Source organism: Enhydra lutris, unplaced genomic scaffold, assembly GCF_002288905.1.
Source record: "Enhydra lutris kenyoni isolate GAN:26980312 unplaced genomic scaffold, ASM228890v2 scaffoldscaffold9, whole genome shotgun sequence".
Taxonomy (NCBI): Eukaryota; Metazoa; Chordata; class Mammalia; order Carnivora; family Mustelidae; genus Enhydra; species Enhydra lutris.
Window position 1 is genome coordinate 58875586 of NW_019154093.1, and position 18647 is coordinate 58894232.

The 18647-nt window shown below is 34.8% G+C and overlaps 1 protein-coding gene across 2 annotated transcripts in view; it reads right to left on the reverse strand.

The window, feature by feature from the left end:
- The window catches only part of LOC111143190 (ecotropic viral integration site 5), a 148605-nt gene that overhangs the window by 86044 nt on the left and 43914 nt on the right, over positions 1-18647 (reverse strand). Inside the window, exons 11-14 of one of the 2 annotated variants that reach the window (XM_022496721.1) lie at positions 17462-17515; positions 15603-15635; positions 14892-15038; positions 1206-1340 (exon numbers count right to left, since the gene is read on the reverse strand). In XM_022496721.1, the coding sequence (XP_022352429.1) occupies positions 1206-1340; positions 14892-15038; positions 15603-15635; positions 17462-17515 (369 nt within the window). The remainder of the gene's footprint in view (positions 1-1205; positions 1341-14891; positions 15039-15602; positions 15636-17461; positions 17516-18647) is intronic. The other variant, XM_022496722.1, reaches the window with a different exon arrangement.

An 18647-nucleotide genomic window follows, 5' to 3' on the forward strand; every position in this document is an offset into this window, starting at 1 on the left:
TCTTGTTGATCTTCTGGGGGAGGGGCCTGTTGTAGTGATTCTCAAGTGTTTCTGCCCGAGGCTGAATTGCACTGACCTTATCAGGGGCCGGGCTGAGTTATCCGCTCGGGTTCGCTTTCTGGAGCTTTTGTTCCCTGAACGCTTTTCGTAGAGTTCCGGAGGACAGGAATGAAAATGGCAACCTTCCAATCTCTGGCCCGGAGGAGCCGAGAGCTCGGGGCCCCACTCCTCAGTGCGCCCTCATAGAACAGCGCCCAATTACTCCCAACACCCTGGCCTCCGGCTGCGCTCCAAGCTCACCGAGCCTGCGACTGGTTCAAGGTAACCCCGAGCTGAGAACTCACTCCTCGGCTCTGTCTCTGTAGCCGGCCTCCCTGCTCTAATACCTGCGAGCTCTGCGACACTCAGACACCCCCGATCCTTCTGTGACCCTGCGGGACCTGGGGCCACACTGACTCCGCGTGGGCTTCACCCCGGTTTAGCCTCTGGAGCGAAGTCCCTCAGTGGAGCAGACTTTTAAAAGTCCTGATTTTGGGTTCCGTTGCTCTGCCGTTTGCAGGGAGCCGGCCCCTCCCACTGCGGTCTATCTTCCTGTCGCTTTGGATTCACTTCTCCTCCAGTCCTACCTTTCAGAAAGTGGTCCATTTTCTGTTTCGAGAATTGCTGTTCTTCTCTTCAATCTCCCGTTGGATTTGTAGGTGTTTGCAATGGTTTGATAAGCTATCTAGCTGATCTCCTGCTACCTGATGTAGTCTCAGCCTGCTACTTCTCCCGCCATCTTGACTCCTTCCAGCTTGGAAAGTTTTAACAGTAACACTCAGATGAGATTTTTTTCTGAAATGTTTATGTATTAGTCATATCCTACCTCTTGCAGATGAAGGTATAATATTTGAAGACAACCGTTATTATGTATACCTTAAGTTTCTCTTCTTCAATAATTCAATAGTCATATCAAATTACCCTGGTTATCTTCCTTTAAAAGGGCTCTACTCTTTTTTTTTTTTTACCCTTAAAAAAGGGGCTTTGAGTAGTATAGCAACAACAAATAATTAAGAATCTTATTTTCTTTCTCCTTTCCTCTCTTAGTTACTAATATATAAGGTTTCCAATGCATAAAAACACCAAGTCCAATTTAACTGTTTAATAAGTACATCTATCACATGTCCCTTCTAATTTGGGAGTGACGGTATTTATGTTGTTCTTACCTTCTCTATATCCAGGACTTTATCCTGCATCTCCTTTAGTGCACACTGAGACTCAGCTTCACTCAGACGGGCTTGGACCAATTCCTTCTCCAGTTGCAGCACAAAATCTTCATTGTAGTTGGAATTGCATTTATGCTATAAGTTACAGACATATAATGAAATTTTGTAGCAATAGGACCATGTACATATAATATAAATAAATGCAGTTACACAATACAGTTATTATGAGCAACCAAATGTAAAAGTTCCAACTACCCACAGCTTCTAGCTTATCTACTCCAAATAACTTTCCAAGGAATAAAAAAGTCCAGGTTTGGTATCTACTGATGCCACACATTATTCGATGTTGGTAACTGGTTATTATACAAATCAAATCCAATTCATGGAAGATAAAATCCCCTCTGATCTGTCCATCCACCCAGATACTAAGAATTTTCCGACTATACAGACATACCATGGACAACAGTGTAGCCATTAGCCACATGTAGCTACCCAGCACTTGAAATGTTGCTAGTGCAAATGAAAAAGGATGTAATTGTAAATATAAACTAAATTTTGAAGACTTCATATGAAATAAAAAGGCAAAATACCTCAATAATTTTTATATTGATTATAGGTCAAAATAATATTTTATACACATTGAGTTTAAGAATATTAATTTTGTCTGTAATTATTACTCCTTTTAACACAGTATTTTAAAATACATATGTGGCTTACATGATATTGATTTGGAACAGCACTGCCATACACCACAGAAATATGCATTTACTGAAAATTCTATTTTCAAATAAAAATGTTTAAATAAAAATAAGGCATCTACAATAACATGAACCATCCTAAATCCCAACAGAATAAAAATGTCTTTACTCTTAGAATGTAGAGCTCTTCAAAGATATGCATGAAAATCACTGCTGGAAACAGAGATAAAGAAGATGCTGTACAAAGAAATTAACCATGGAAGCACGAAACCTTTCCATTTCCTTTCCTGCTCTTTAATGTGAATACCAATGCAGCCACTTAAGAAATCCCTTTCTAAACTAGTTTCTATAAAAAGCTGTTCCAAAAAAAGCAAAAAGAGATCAATTCATCATTATGTAAGACTTCCTAAAAGAAACTATCAGTTCACATTTAATTCACACAGTAAAGAAAAGAAACAACTCAAAATTCCAAAATAGTCACAGAGAGTCATCTCCTATTAAACTAGCTTGAGTAAAGAATAGTTCCTCTCACTCTTTAATACATTAGGAATAAGACTGATGTCAAAATAAAACTTTATTTAAAAACTATGAAATGTTTAATTAAAATATGATACTCCCTTTTCCCAGCTACCCAAAAAGATGATTTTTTAAATTAATAGTTTACTTATTTTAAAAATGAGGACTTTTTGATTCAATGTATTACAGATTATTTCTCCTAGGAATTTTCTGGTACTATTAAAACAGTATTTCTATACAAGGAGTACATCTACAACACGGATATCACTTTAGTAAATACTTACCTTACTAAATAGGGAAAAGGCACTCTCTCTTTTGGAATGACCACATCCAAAAGGCAGGTGCCATAATTTTTGTTTAATGAGATCATGGTTATTTCAGGAGTAATACTAGAATTTTTTGCCCTAGTGTAAAGCCTGACACCTATAGGCCACGTTTGTTTGCCAAGATCCTATATCAGGGGATCCCCAGGAAAACACCAAGCCCAGGGAGCCCATATGAGAATGGAATCACAGGATCTGGTATAAATCAGTTGATATAACCAAGCACCCCCCCCAAACCCCTCAAAAACAGTACTAATATTGGAAACACATTTTTACCAAGAAAATTTACAAAACTTCTAATTGCCCTCTATTATTCAAGGGATAAATTCTAAATTCCATAGTTTACACATGTTATTTCTCCTTTCATACTTCCCACTGAATGGAGGTTTGTTCCTCAATCCACTGTAAACTAGCTTTAGTTTTCAACCTTATTGAAACTGTTCTCATCACTAACAACATCAATATGTAGTAATGATATAAAAACTCAATGGTAAATAAGCCCGTTTATTTAGCTGTTACTTTACTATATTAATAATATATTAAATAAATTAAATAAATAAAATTAAATAAATAATTAAACTATATTAATACTATATTTACTATATTACTTACTTTACTATACTAGACAGTCTATGGAATTTAACACAACTGACCACCCTTAAAACTTTTACTTAGATTTTGAGGTGCTACTCCTCCATAGTTCTACTACCTATCTTCTCTGATGTCTCTGCCAATTCTACTACTTGACATAGGTGTGTATGACTATATGTACATGTGTATGTGTCTATCAGTCCCCAGGGTTTCAATATTGTGTTTTCTGTCAATCTTCAGTTTCCGTATTTTGTAGATTCATCCTATGTGATTTCGTCTACTATCTAATATAGTCTATATGCATAGGCATAGAGGGCATACACTAAATATTCAGAATGAATCTAACTCCACTAAGTCAGTTTTATCCAATTATCAATTTTCTAAATGGCAATGAGCCCTGTCCAATTATATTCATGTGCATTTTTACTGGACAAAAAGTACTTTCATGGGAATCAGTTCTTAATAAGCATACAGGCTCACTATGCAGAGATTCTGCATTAGTGTTGTAACTTAGGGAGTTAGAGAAGGTTCTAGCATTTGTTTGGTTGGCTGAAACATGGACCAGAAGGTCGTGACCATTGTGAGTGAACTGGAAATGCCAGATATGCCTTGGTTTAATGTGGAGGAAGGGAAAAGTGATGACAAAGAAATCCACAGAAGATGTAGAGAGACCTCTCTGAATGGGCTAAAAAACATGAAGATACTTACTTGTGCCCCATGGGAATGCTCATCAAAGGGTGACCTCCACAGAGGATTTAAAAAATCAATTGGATAGGATGACCTATTTTATGGATACCAGTCAGCCTCTTTCCTCAGCCATCCATCACTGTCCAATAGGCTTATGAACAAAGCAGCCATAGTGGGAGGGATGGAGGTTATGCGTGGGTTCAGCAACACAGACTTCCATTCACTGAGGTTATGGCCACTGCTGAGAGTCTAATCTGCCAGCAGCAAAGATTAACCCCGAGCACCTGATATGACATCATTCCCTGGGGTGACTAGCCAGCTATCATGGCATGTTGCTCACACTGGACTGCTTTCATCATGGAAGGGGCAGCATTTTGATTTTACTGTTAAAAATACTTTGGATATGGATTTGCCCTCCCTGCACATGAATACTCTTGTCAAAACTACTACCTATGGACTTATAGAATGTCTTATTCATTGTCATGGTATTCCACAAAGCATTGCTTCTGATCAAAAAATTCACCTAATATCAAAAAAAGTACAACAATAGGCCCATGCTCATGGAATTCACTAGTCTTGCCATGTTTCCTAACATTCTGAAGCAGCTGACTTGACAGAATGGTGGAACGACCTTTTGAAAACTAAGTATCTTAGAGGTCTGGGGCAAGGTTCTCCAGAATGATGAATGTGCTGATTCAGCATCCAATATATGGTGCCTTTTCTCCCACAATCAAAATTCACAAATCCAGGAATCAAGAGGTAGAAATGAAGAAAATATGTGGAACACAGAAGATCCTTTAGGGTCTCTCTTAGTATTATCATGCCCTGTGATTAAGGTCAATGAAAAATTAGGAAGGATTACTAATGGCCTAGACTCCTCAGGAATGAAGGTCTGGGTTATCTCACCAGACAAAGAATTACAATCAGCTGAAGTGCTTGTTGAAAGCAAAGGGAATAGAGTGGATAGTGGAAGATGGCAGTTATAAATAGTAGCTATGACCACATGACAGAAATGTGGACTGTAACTGTCACGAGTATTCCCTTCTAATTTTGCTATGAATATGTGTATGTGTGTTTTCATTCCTCTTTTACTTCCTTACAAAGATGAAAGGATTTTATATCAAAGTATTTAAGAATTGTTAATTTTACATCGTAAGATATCAAGAAAACACCACTGAAAGACTTTTATTTCTCTTCTGGGGAAGGTATTAGTGCATTTTCAGCTGTGCACAGGCTGATCGTGTCATGTTAGGCAGAATTACGACCTTGTTGTCTTTATGTGGAGACTAAGTATGGTTGTCAAGTTGACAAAGGTTGGACTTATGATGGTTAATTTTGTGTGTCAACTTGACTAGGCCATGGGGCCCAGATTAAACATTACTTCTGGGTGTGTCTGAGGGTGTTGCCAGGTGACTCAGTAGATTGCCCTCCCAATGTGGGTGGGCATCATCCAAACCACTAAGGGCCAGAAGAGAACAAAAAGGGAAGGGAGGATGAAGGGAAGATTCACTTCCTGCCCGCCTGCCTGAGCTGGGACATGGGTCTTCTCCTACCCTTGGACGGGAATTTATACCATCAGCTTCCCTGGTTCTTAGGCCTTTGAACTGTAACTAGAATTATGCCACTTGCCTTGTATAATAGTTTTTTCAAGTGCTTTATTTTTTTAAAGATTTTATTCATTTATTTTTTGACAGACAGAGATCACAAGTAGGCAAAGAGGCAGGCAGAGGAGGGGGGGGAAGCTGGCTCCCTGCTGAGCAGAGAGCCTGATGCATGGCTCGATTCTAGGACCCTGGGATCATGACCTGAGCTGAAGGCAGAGGCTTAACCCACTGAGCCACCCAAGCGCCCCTTTTCGAATGCTTTAAATGTGACAGTAGATATGTACCATATTTCCATACTATTATAAATTTTATTTATTTTTGAAACAAACTGATTTTATAGGTTATTTTTGCAACATTCAGTTACCCTATGCTTAACATACAGTACAGAGGGATATAATAATAATAGTAATGGAGGGGTGTTGTTATTTAATCAAAGCACAGTTGACATATTAGTTTCAGGTGTACAACATAGTGATTCAAAAATTCTATGCATTATGAAATGCCCACTACAGTAAGTATAGTTATCATATGTCACCATACAAAGTTACTATGATTGACTGTATTCCCTGTACTGTTCTTTTCATGTTGTTGATTTTTCCTTCCCTTTTTTTGGTGGGGGAGGGACAGAGGGAAAGGGAGAGAGAATCTTAAGCAGGCTCCAGGCCTAGCATGAAGCCTGACATGGGGCTCAATCTCATGACCCTGAGATCACGACCTGAGCCAAAATCAAGAGTCAGATGCTTAACTGACTACACCACCCAGACATCCCTTATTGTTGTTTTTGAACCAAGAGTTGACTACTTTATTCAGCAAATATTGCTTGCTCATTTACTATGAAAAGCACAGTTTAGTTCTGATGGTACAGTAGCAAATAAGCCAAACTTTCTGGCATTGCTTGTATATACAGAAATAGATATTTTACAAATGAATTGCACAGTTAGTTATTTAATTAGAACTGTGATATATACTACAAAAGAGAATATAGAGTTCCATGAAATGTGTGGGTTCCCAAACAGGACCTATAATTATCAGGTTTTGAACTTAGTTACTTAATTTATAATTAAATTCAGGGAATATTTGATATATTTGTGTAGACAATCCTTTTTCCAGTTGGAATTTTTTTTTCACTTCATAATATAAGAAACCTCTCCAAATACAAATATTTGCTTTTCACTGTATCACTCATATATCCTTCAAATATTGAATGTGAGAATTTATTTTTTTGTTTTACTCAAGACACAAGCAAAAAAGATAACTAAGGGTTTTACTATAATTCATCTTACCTTTGTAACTTTTGTAACACCAGAAAAACATATGGGATTGAAAGGCAGAGACTTCACCTACTAAAAGCAATTTCTATTTCATTGGAGAGGGATTGCTGGTATCATAGAAACATAAAGAGATTCATTGACTCAAGTGAACTTGATGTTAAGTATAGGGAAGTCATTCATTAATTATAGACTTTTGAATAAATTGTTCCTTGTTGGCTTATTAGCCATCATAATTGTAGCAGTTTTCATTTGATAAGTCACATATTTGTCCAGGTTACGAATGTCAATATGAAATAAACTTTTCTAAGAATATATTATAGGGGCACCTGGGTGGCTCAGTAGTTAAGTGTCTGCCTTCGACTCAGGTCATGATTCCAGGGTCCTGGGATCGAGCCCCACTTTGGGCTCCCTGCTCAGTGGGGAGCCTGCTTCTCCCTCTCCATCTCCCCTGTGCTTGTGTTCCTTTTCTCACTGTCTCTCTCTCTGTGTCATAAATAAATAAAAATCTTAAAAAAAAAAGAATTTATTATTAGAATGTTACATGAGATGTTTAGATTATTTTTAGATGCTTAGATTTTTTAAATTTTTTTATTAAAAATTTTTTTTCTTTTTATCCATTTGAGAGAGAGAGGGTGAGAGAGAACATGAGAGGGGAGAAGGTCAGAGGGAGAAGCAGACTCCCCATGGAGCTGGGAGCCTAATGCGGGACTCGATTCTGGGACTCTGGGATTGTGACCCGAGCCGAAGGCAGTCACTCAACAACTGAGCTACCCAAGCGCCTAGGTGCTTAGATTTTTAATATTATGTCATTAATTCTTAAGATAATATATATTAGAACAGTATATTAATTTCTTAAAAATAGTATTTCAATCCTTAAATGGCTTAAAAGTTTAAAAACATGGGCCCTGTAGCCCATACTCCAATTAACAGAGGTGGCAATTGCTGTATGACTTTGCTAGGTTTTTTTAGTTTTCTTCATAAAAACAAACAAACAAAGCACCCTGTCTTATAAATAACACTTTCTGTCACTACCAATTCTACCTAGTTCTAAAACATTTCCATCAGCCCAAGTAAAACCTCTTACATATTAAGTGGTTTCTCACCCTTTCCCACCCCAACCTTTTGGCAAACATCAATCTGCTCTCTGTCTGCACGGATTTACGTGTTCTGGTTACTTCATATAAATGAAATCATATAATATGTGATCTTTGTGTCTGGCTTCTTTCACTTAGCCTAAGGTTTTGGAGGTTCATCCATAGTAAAGCATGTGTAAGCACTTCAATCCTTTTTGTGGTTGAATATTTAATTGTATGCATATACCACAATTTGTTTATCTATTCTTCCACTGAAAGACTTTTGGGCTATGTCCACTTTTTTTGTGGCTAATGCTGCTACAAACATGTGTACACATACTTGTTTGAATACCAGTTTTCCACTCTTTGGGGGTACACACCCTGAAGATGAATTGCAGATCATGTGATAATTCTATGTTTAACTTTTTGAGGAGCCACTAATTTCCACAGCAGATAACCATTTTATATTTCCACCAGCAGTATACAGGGGTTCCAATCTCTCTATCTCCTTGCCAACCGTTTTTTTTTTTTTTTTTTAATTGCTATTCTAAGTGAGTGTGAATTGGTACCTCATTGTGGTCTGCATTTCCCTGGTGACTAATGATGTTAAGTGTTTTTCCATATACCTGTTGTCCACTTGTATATCCTCTTTGGAGAAAGGGCTATTCAAGTCCTTTCTTCATTTAAAAAAAACTTTTGAGGCCAACTGACATACAATATATTAGTTTCAGGTATAAAATGTAAAGATTCAATATTTGTCTACATTGTGAAATGATCACCACAGTAAGTCTACTTAACGTATCACCATAAGTTTACAAAATTTCTCGTGATGAGAACTTTTAAGATCTAGTCTCTTATTAAATATGCAATACAGTAACTACAGTCATCATGCTGTACATTAAATCTCCATGACTTTAACTGGTACTATGTACCTTTTGACTCCTCTTCATCTCATTTCACCTCCCACACCCCATCTCTGGCAACCATCAACCTGTTCTCAAAGAGTTTTTTGTTTGGTTTTTTAAGATTTCACCTAAAAGTGAGATCACATGGTATTTGTTTTTCTCTGATTTATTTCACTTAGCATAATACTCTCAAGGCTCATCCATGTCGTTGCAAATGGCAAGATTTCACTCCTTTTTGTGGCTGAGTAATATTCGTGTGCATGTGTGTGTGTGTGTGTGTGTGTGTGTGTGTGTATTTATCCATCATCATTAGACACTCAGGTTGTTTCCATGTCTTAGTTTCCATAAATAATGCAGCAATCCTTTGCACGTTTTAAAATTGTGTTGTCTTTTTGTTGAGTTTTTAAGAGTTCTTTATATATTCTGGAAGCTAAACTCCCTATCAAATATGTAATACACAAATATTTTCTACCATTCTGTAAGTTGCCTTTTCATCTTCTGGATAATGCCCTTCAATGCCCAAAAGGTTTTAAATGAAGTCCAATCTACTGGTTCCTTTTTGTTGTACATGCTTTTGGTATGAAAGAACCTGTATCTACGAATCCATTGCCAAATCCAAGGTCATGAAGATTTATCCATATGTGTTTTAAGAACATTATATGACTTTAAAACCATAAAAGTTATATTAGAACAGTAAAATCTCTAATTAGGTCACCGATTTTATTTTAAAACTATAAAATCTCTATTTAGATCCATTTTGAGTTAATTTTTGTATATGGTAGTATGTGGTAGGGGTCCCAGTTCTTTTTCATGAGGATATACAGTTTTCCCAGCACCATTTGTCAAAGATTATTCTTTCTTCATAGAATGGTCTTGGCACCCACATCAAAAATCAACTGGCCACAGATATATGGGTTTATTTCTGGACTCTCAAAATTTCTACTCCACTGATCTGTTTGTCTAACTTTATAACAGTATCATATTGTTTTGATTACTCTAGCATTGTAGTAAGTTTTCAAATTGGGAGTGTGAGTTCTGCAACTCTGTTCTTCTCTTTTAAGACTGTTTTTAATATTTAGGGCTCCTTGAAATTCCATATGAATTTCATAAGGACAAAAACCAGAATTTTGCAAAAGACAGAATTTTGTAGATCATATTGGGTAGTGTTGATATCTTATCAATATTAAGTCTTCTAATCCATAAACATAGGCTGTTTTTTCATAGCTTTCAGTGCAAGTCTTTCATCTTCTTGGTTAAATGTATTCCTAGGTACCACAATGAATTATCACCTCCAATTACTGGATGGCTATTACTAAAAAGCAAGATATAAAACCCCCAAAAACAGAAAATAACAAGAGTTAGTGAGGAAGTAAAGAAATTAGAACTCTTGTACACTGCTGGTGGGAATGTAAAATGGTGCAGCCATTGTGGAAAGCAGTTTAGTGGTTCCTCAAAAAGTTAAACAGAATTACCATATGATCCAGCAACTCCACTTCTAGTGATATACACCAAAGAATTGAAAACAGGATTCAAACAGATCCTTGTATGTTAATGATCACAGCAGCATTATTCATAATAGTCAAAAGGCAGAAAACCAAAATGACCATCAACTGATGAATGGATAAACAAAATGTATAAACACATGTATATGTATAAACATAAAGCTGAGTATTATGCAACTACCATAAAAACTAATTAAATTATTATACATGCTACAAAAGGGATGACCCTGAAGATATTATGCTAAGTGAAATAAGCTAGACACAAAAGGACAAATACTATATGATTCTACTTGTATCAGTTACCTAGAAGAGGCAAATTCATACGAGTAACAGAAAGTAGAATAGAGATTATCAGGGGAAGGAGAAAGGGAAACTATTTTTTAATAGGTACAAACCTTCTGTTTGGGGTGATGAAAAAGTTCAAGAAATAAATGGTGGTTATTGTTCAGAGTACTTAGTACTTCAGATGTACTTAGTGCCACTGAACTGTGCACTTCAATGGTAAATTTATGTTTTATCTGTTTTACCACAATAAAGAATAAAATTGCCAAAAAGAGTGAATATGCTAACTGAAAGAAGCCTGACACAAAAGCCTCATACCTTAATGATTCCATTTATATGAAATTCTTAAAAAGGCAAAACTACAGTGACAGCAGAATGGTTGCTGGAAGTGGAGAGATGAACTGCAAAGAGAATGATGAAAATTTGGGGGATGATAGAAATAATCTGTATTTTGATTGTGGTGATGGTTATACAACTAGATACAGTTGTTAAAATACATCAAACTATACACTTAAATCTGATGAATTTTATTGCATGTAAATTATACTTCAATAAAGTTCATTTAAATAGTCAGAGACCTGAGGTAGTCTAGCCCTATGTAATCATTTCAGAGAAAAAAAAAAAAACTGAGTCCTTGAATATCAAAAGTCACACAATTAGCGAAACAGTCTGACTAGAATTCAGTCCCATAAATTAAATCCAAAGCTCTTTAGATCATATAAAATGACACTACTGTAATAGAGGGTGATGGTGGTAGATGACTATATTGGTAATTCAATACCTCCTCCTGGAATAAAGGTTTGAAACCTTTATTCTGAGATCTGAAGAATTCATGAGGTTATATTGGAAGGTTGAAATCAAAACATATAGCAACATATGTTCACTTCCTACCACTCGTATGCTCACCACTTTGCAAAGCAACTACTCCTTTTGTCAAAATTCCAATGAGTAAGATTTTGTATCCATGGACCTTAAACACATTCTGCCCTCTGAAGCAATATCAAAAAAGGCTAATCACATTTCCATAAGATCACTCCTCAAATACTTGTAAATGACTCTATTTATGATGTTCTCATAAAGTCTTCTTTAGTACAGTCTAAAAATATCCAGAGCTGCCACAGTCTTTCCTATACTGGCCACAATGCAGTGTGTAGACAATGCACAGGAGTTTTGGTTTTCTTTTACTTTTTTTTTTTAAGATTTTATTTATTTATCTGACAGAGATCACTAGTAGGCAGAGAGGCAGGCAGAGAGAGAGAGAAAGGGGGAAGTCCCCGCAGAGCAGAGAGCTCAATCCCAGGACCCTGGGATCATGACTGAGCTGAAGGCAGAGGCTTTAACCCACTGAGCCACCCAGGCACCCCGAGTTTTGGTTTTCAAACGAAAAACAACACTAAAAAATTTTTTTCTGCAAGTTACTTAGAATTAAATTGGATCTTCCAGGAAGACTACTTGGGATGGGGATGGGAAGGGTAAACTGTATTGCATTACTGGCCAATTCCTGATTTCCTATCACTTAAAATTCCTAGGTCTTTGTTTTATAAAGCATCACTAAGACATCTCTCTGAATTTGAAAATTAAGGGCAAGGTTATGGATTTATTTCTGTAAAATAACCTTTTATTTTTGTTTCTTATTCTGAATATACTTTTTTTTTTTTTAAAGATTTCATTTATTTATTCATGAGAGACAGAGAGAAAGAGAGGCCTCTAGAGGCAGAGGCAGTGGGAGAAGCAGGCTCCCTACACCAGGACTTGATCCCATGGGATCATGACCTGAGCTAAAGGCAGATGCTTAACCACTCAGGTGCCCCTGAATATACTTTAAACATATTTTGGAATCTTTATTCACTGTGTAACATATTAGCTACATTTCTAAAATATTTCATGTATAAAATTATTAAACATACCTTGAATATAAGGGTTTAATAACATTAAAATACTTGGAAGCACAGGTTTAGGAGACAAAGACATCTCTGATATATTTTTGCTTCATCATGGATAACCTCTTGACATAGTTAATCATATATAAAACCAATTAAGTTTACTATTTTCATCTATATTTCTCTACCTTAACCAGAAAGATACCATGAGAGTACCTAACAAATTACTTTTAAAATTACACTTACGGCGTTTTAAAGTTTTTCTTTACTGCAGAAACAAAGTCAGTTTTGACTTATACATAGTAAATTCCCTTTTAAAGAGTAAAAGTCACTTTTCTAATTGTTTATAAACCAGATGTTCTAGGAATTTTTAATGACGCATCATCAAAGTCACTGGTTCTTTTTTCAGATATCTAAACATTATTACTTAAAGAGCTATGTTTTGCCCACCTCAAAGTCTTCAGTATCTCTTATTTTCTAAAATCCTTTAAAGACAATAATATTCTTGTATTCCTGTATTTTGCAAACTATTTTATTATCTAGAAATATGCATTTGCTTTGAAGTTAGAAATTTAACCAAGAGGCTCTGTTATTTTTGCCTGTTTTGTATATCACTGCTTTATATGTTTGTTTTACATTTTATTCCAGTCTAGAAGAATGTCTGCCAAGTAAGGAAACAAAAATGTAAACAAAATCAAAGTAGAGATCTGCATCCTACTTGTTGTATTTTAGCTCCACAATGTGAGTCTATCTTGTCTCTGAAACAGCACAGAGATTCTTTTGTTATATTTTATTTTCTAAAGCTTCAGTTCATTCTGGCCATTTTTGCTTGCCCGTTTTACTTTTTTCACCATAAACAAGCTTTCTTATTTTTATGTCCTATAAGCCTCAATATTTGAAAAAGCATGCAAAAAAAGCTAGTAATTCATGATTCTAATGGATTATGACTGTAGCTTCTGCTAAATGAAAACATAACACTTACTATCTTTCCTTATAACAAAAGCACATTACATTGATAACTCAGTTTAACCTAAACCCAAACAGAAACTCCCAATTCTGTTTCTTCTATTTTTTATGCTTTGATATTGACACTTCATACAAAGGCAGGACAAAACATTTGCATTCCCAACTTTTTTTTTTTAAGATTTTATTTATTTATTTGACAGATAAAGGTCACAAGTAGACAGAGAGGCAGACAGAGAGAGAGGAGGAAGCAGGCTCCCTGCTGAGCAGAGAGCCCGATGCGGGGCTGGATCCCAGGACCCTGGGATCATTACCTGAGCTGAAGGCAGAGGCTTTAACCCACTCAGCCACCCAGGCGCCTGCATTCCCAACTTTTTAATATTCTTTCACCACCTTTCTATTCATTTTTCTTAACGATCTTCATTAACATTATAGAAAAAAAATTTTTTTTCAATTGTTAATTTCTTCTTGCTTTCAGTTTTCTGATATCCATAGCCAGATTATGATGGTGTTTCTTAATTTTACTGAATAAAAGTAATGTCCAACTTTGAAGTAATTCTATTTGCCTTCCTGACCCACGTAGAGTTCTAGATTTAACATAACCTTTTCTGCCTACTCCTGTTACAGTCTAACTCCTGAGAACAGAAAACTGAAACAAGAAACAGTATCTTTTTAAAAATAAACAGCTGGCTTTTCTTTTTAGCCCTCATATCCTTGATTAAGATTACACTAGTCTGAATTTGCCAATGGAAAATGCTGTCTAAGCTGCAAAATACCTGAGAATAGCTGTTTAGTAACCTAAATTAGTTAACATAACTTTTTAAAAGTTCCTTTTTTCATTTTGAAATTTCTCTCCTCTTGAAAAAATGTAAACATATATCTTAAACCACAATTTGAGGTCTTGATGTAGGAAGTTAAGGCTATAGTTTTTCATAAGACATAAATCCCCACATTATCAAACTTTAGTGAGATAATTACATATATTCTTCATGTTGGATAATATTTCATCTGCACAATTAACAAGAACTAGCTGGAGTTAAGAATCAAAAATAACCCATGGTAAAATACCAATATGAAACAGATTTCTAAAACCTAAGAAGCAGGTCTGATCAACATCACTTATTTTCTGTTACTTAAAATATAATGTAAGAAAATATTACCTATTTCTAACAAAACTGTGTGGACAGAGAAAGAATGTTAGAATGAAGAGTCATTAGACAACAATAAGACCCCTAAGTATTAGAGAATACAAAACTGATTAAGAATTCAATTAAAGTAGAAAACAAAATTACTTAAAAACAAGAGCACAGAAGTTGTGCTTAAAAAAAAAAAAAAGGCTTAAAGGGAAGGGGGATGAGATAGGTGAGAAAAAGCACTACCGGACTCCTTACCCATTGTTGTTGGTGCTGGAGCTTCCTGATGGTATTTTCAGCTTGCTCCAGTTTAGCACTGGCCTCATCACTCTGCTGTTTGATGGTGGCCAACTCCCGTTTTATGAGGTAGTTTTCCTCAGCCTCCTGGGCTCTTGTCACTTGTCCCTTAGGACATAATTTGTGTGTGTGTAAAGCAATTTAGGATAGATTCAAGAAAGACTGCCTTTGTGAGGTTTAGTTATTTACTGTGATATGTTAAAAAAAAAAAAAAACCCTCAGAGAACAGAACAACCTAAGTAATTATTAACCAGCTCATTATTACTCCAGCAAATTTTGGGAAGCTAAATTTAAAAAATTATCTGATAATCTTAAGAACAATTCTTCGTTCAGTCAATAAAAATTCAATTCATGCAATATTACTGAGTTGTACATGCAGGACTAAAATTTTCAATGTAGTTAATTTCGTAGAATCCACTGATTGACATTTTGGAATAAATACTTTAAGGTTAGCTTTAAAACGTGCAAAAGGTGTTTAATAAACCAAGATAACACACTGTTATCAAAAATTAAGTTTACACACATATATACCAGCCCAAAAGATTATTTCTAGGAAAATGCATGTAAAATTCATGCATTAAAATGTGAATTTCTAGGTTTAGGACTTTCCTTAGAAGTAAAGTTAGAGAAAATGCTAAAAAAAAAAAACAAAAACAAAAACAAAAACTATACCTGTATCAATCTATCTGCCAAGGAAGCACTTTCCTACAAAAGGAAAAATTCAGATAGAAATTTAAGAGAAAGAAATAAAATAAAGGTGCACAAAATTAGGAATAAGAAGAAAAAAGCATACCCAAATTCCATCTACTTTCATGTAATTAAGATAGATATTTAGATTTGATTTTAAGGCTACTTACTGTGTTTATTATTCTTAACCTTTAAGAAAAATATATCAAAATAAGGATAGACTACAGAAAATCATATGCTTCTAGAAGACCAAACACAAATTCCAAGATGTTTTTCATCATTTGAGACAAGCAAATAGCTTCTTTTTAAAGCATTCTTTTAAGTCTTCATGTTTGGAATCAGCCATATTGTCAAACAACTTATAGGAAAGGGAGAAGGAATTTGAGTAAGCAATTCCACTTATAAAGTGTGACAGCAATTTGTACAACAGCAACTTCCAAAGAAGCGAAGCAAGGAAAATATGACAAATGAAAATAATAAGCTCAACATAATAAACTATAGCAATAACTCAATAATTAAACATTTTGGTTACAGAATTTAACTAATACATAAGTATTTATAGAATTCGAAGCACTACAGGACAGACCTAGGCTATGTAAGCCTGTAGAAAGGTACTTAATTTTCTAGAAGTAAAATCCAAACTTAACACTTTCCTATAGCACCTTTATCTTTCTGACGGTTCAGTGAAATAAAAACATTTTCTCTGTGCAAATAGCTCATTCCAAAGATAAAAGACTACCTAAGAAGACAGATATTATAAACTGAATATTGAGTGGAAAAACAATATGCAATTAGAACAACTTAACTAAAATAAGCTCAACGTTTTTACAGAGTCACCAAAAGAGTAAAATTATTCTCAAAGCAACTCTAATAAGATGAAGGAAATACAGGAAAACTATTTTTGACTTAATATAATGTACCTGAAATTATTATACATTATTGTGAAATAAACATCCTATCCTTGTGTGTGGTGTGATGCTTTCAAACAAAAGACAAATAACCAAACTATCCATATCTTCATGTTTTCTCTCTTGAATATTGATCTGTAGATTTTCAAGGAAGATTTTAACCATATCATTTATTAACCTACTTACTCTCATCTTTTGTTTAAAAAAAAAAAAAAAAAAAAAAAGCCCTTCCAAATGCCAAAAGAGTTTGTGAATTCAGGTTTTTCTTTTAATAAACCAAAACTCTTAGACTATACTTTCTTCTTATAGCATCAGAACAAGACTATAATAGACATTACATCAAAAGCACAATATTAAAAATAATGCAAAACTTTCCACATTTGCCCAGTTATTTTATATGAAACAGAAAGGAAGAAAGAGGTAATAAGTAGTATCAAAATAAGTCTGAGAACCAAATGTTTAATTTAATTTTAATTGAAAATCAACACCATGGTGAATTTATATATGAGAAATCAGTCAGTTATTCTGACTAAACTAAAAGGAATCCTAGGCCTTAAAGGAATCACTGACACATTTAATACGTGGCTAGAAAGTCAAGGTAACATTTGAAAGTCATTTTTAAAATACTATATAGAATGAATTCTCAATTAGGTTACCTCTAAAGAATGTACTTTTTAGAGATTATATGTAAAGAAAACAAATCAATATGTTACTCTAACAATAACCTTAATTAAAACTTTAACCTTAAAGCTCAAGGACTCATAGTGATCAATTTTTATTAATGACAAGTTATTTAGTTAAGTAGTAAGCTAGGCAAGCTAAGCAGTTAATATCACAACTTTGGAGACGTGATAGATTTCTTGTAACTTTATTCAAATAAATAGAAAATAGTACTGTGCATTCAACAGAAACTTGCATAAGTAGTTATTTACTTACTTTTTCTAATGTTTCAATGCGCTGTTTTAAAAGTCTATTTTCTGTGCGTAACCTCTGCAAAAAAAAAAAAAAAAAAAAAAGAAACAACAAAAAAAGAGGTTTGTTTGCAAGCATTCCTGAGGAAAAGATACTTAAATCGTAATCCTTAAAATATACCACCTTTTATAAATAGGAAAGCTAAGGAATGGTTGGTTACATTATTGTCTGTCAAACTCCTATAGGCTCAGAGTAGGAAATACATAGTAAAGGAAATGAAATTTATCACTCCAGGTGTGAATGAATTTTAGATATATGCTACAGTACATGTAGAAATAACCTCTTTCTTTAAAGTACCTACCATGACTCATAATCAACATTTTCTTATCTGTCTTAACATCTCCATTAGATAGAAAAGACTCTAACTCATTTACCTCCTACAGACACTATCTACACAAACAGTACTCAAATGTTTAACAAATAAACAAATAAGAAATCTGAAAAATGCAGCTCATAGGATATTCAGAACTAGACCAGCCTTCATCTATGCCTTATATATGCAAAGCTACAAAATTCCTTACATTCTGAAAATAAGATTGAGTTGTTTTCATTGAATTAATTATTTATAAGTTGTTGTGACCTTAAAAAAAAAAATGGAGGCACCTTGCTGACTCAGTTGGTAGAGTATGGGACTTAATCTCAAGGTCATGAGATCAAAGCTCCATGTTGGACATGGAGCCTACTCAAAAAAAGTAAAAATTTTTAAAAAAAATACCAAACTTAAAAAAATGAACAGTTCTGATTACTAGTATTTTCTTATAGTTCAAAAAGCAAAACCAGATTTGGGGTATCTGGGTAGCGCAGTTGGTTAAGAGACTGACTCTTGGTTTCAGCTCAGGGCCTGATCTCAGGGTCCTGAGATCAAGCACCGTGTTAGGCTCTGCACTCAGCACAGAGTCTGCTTAAGACTCTGTTCTTCCTCTCCCCTTTGCCCCCTTCCCACACACTCTCTCTCTCAAATACAATAAATCTTTAAATGACAAAAAGAAAGTAAAACCAGATTTTTAAAAAAAAATCTTCACCTAACCATTCAATATCTGACTCCCCAAACCCTATCAAATTACTATTAAGTATTAAAACTAAAACACTCTACATAAAAAGTCATCTTCTTGCATATTCCATTAACATTTTCATATAAATCCTGATATGT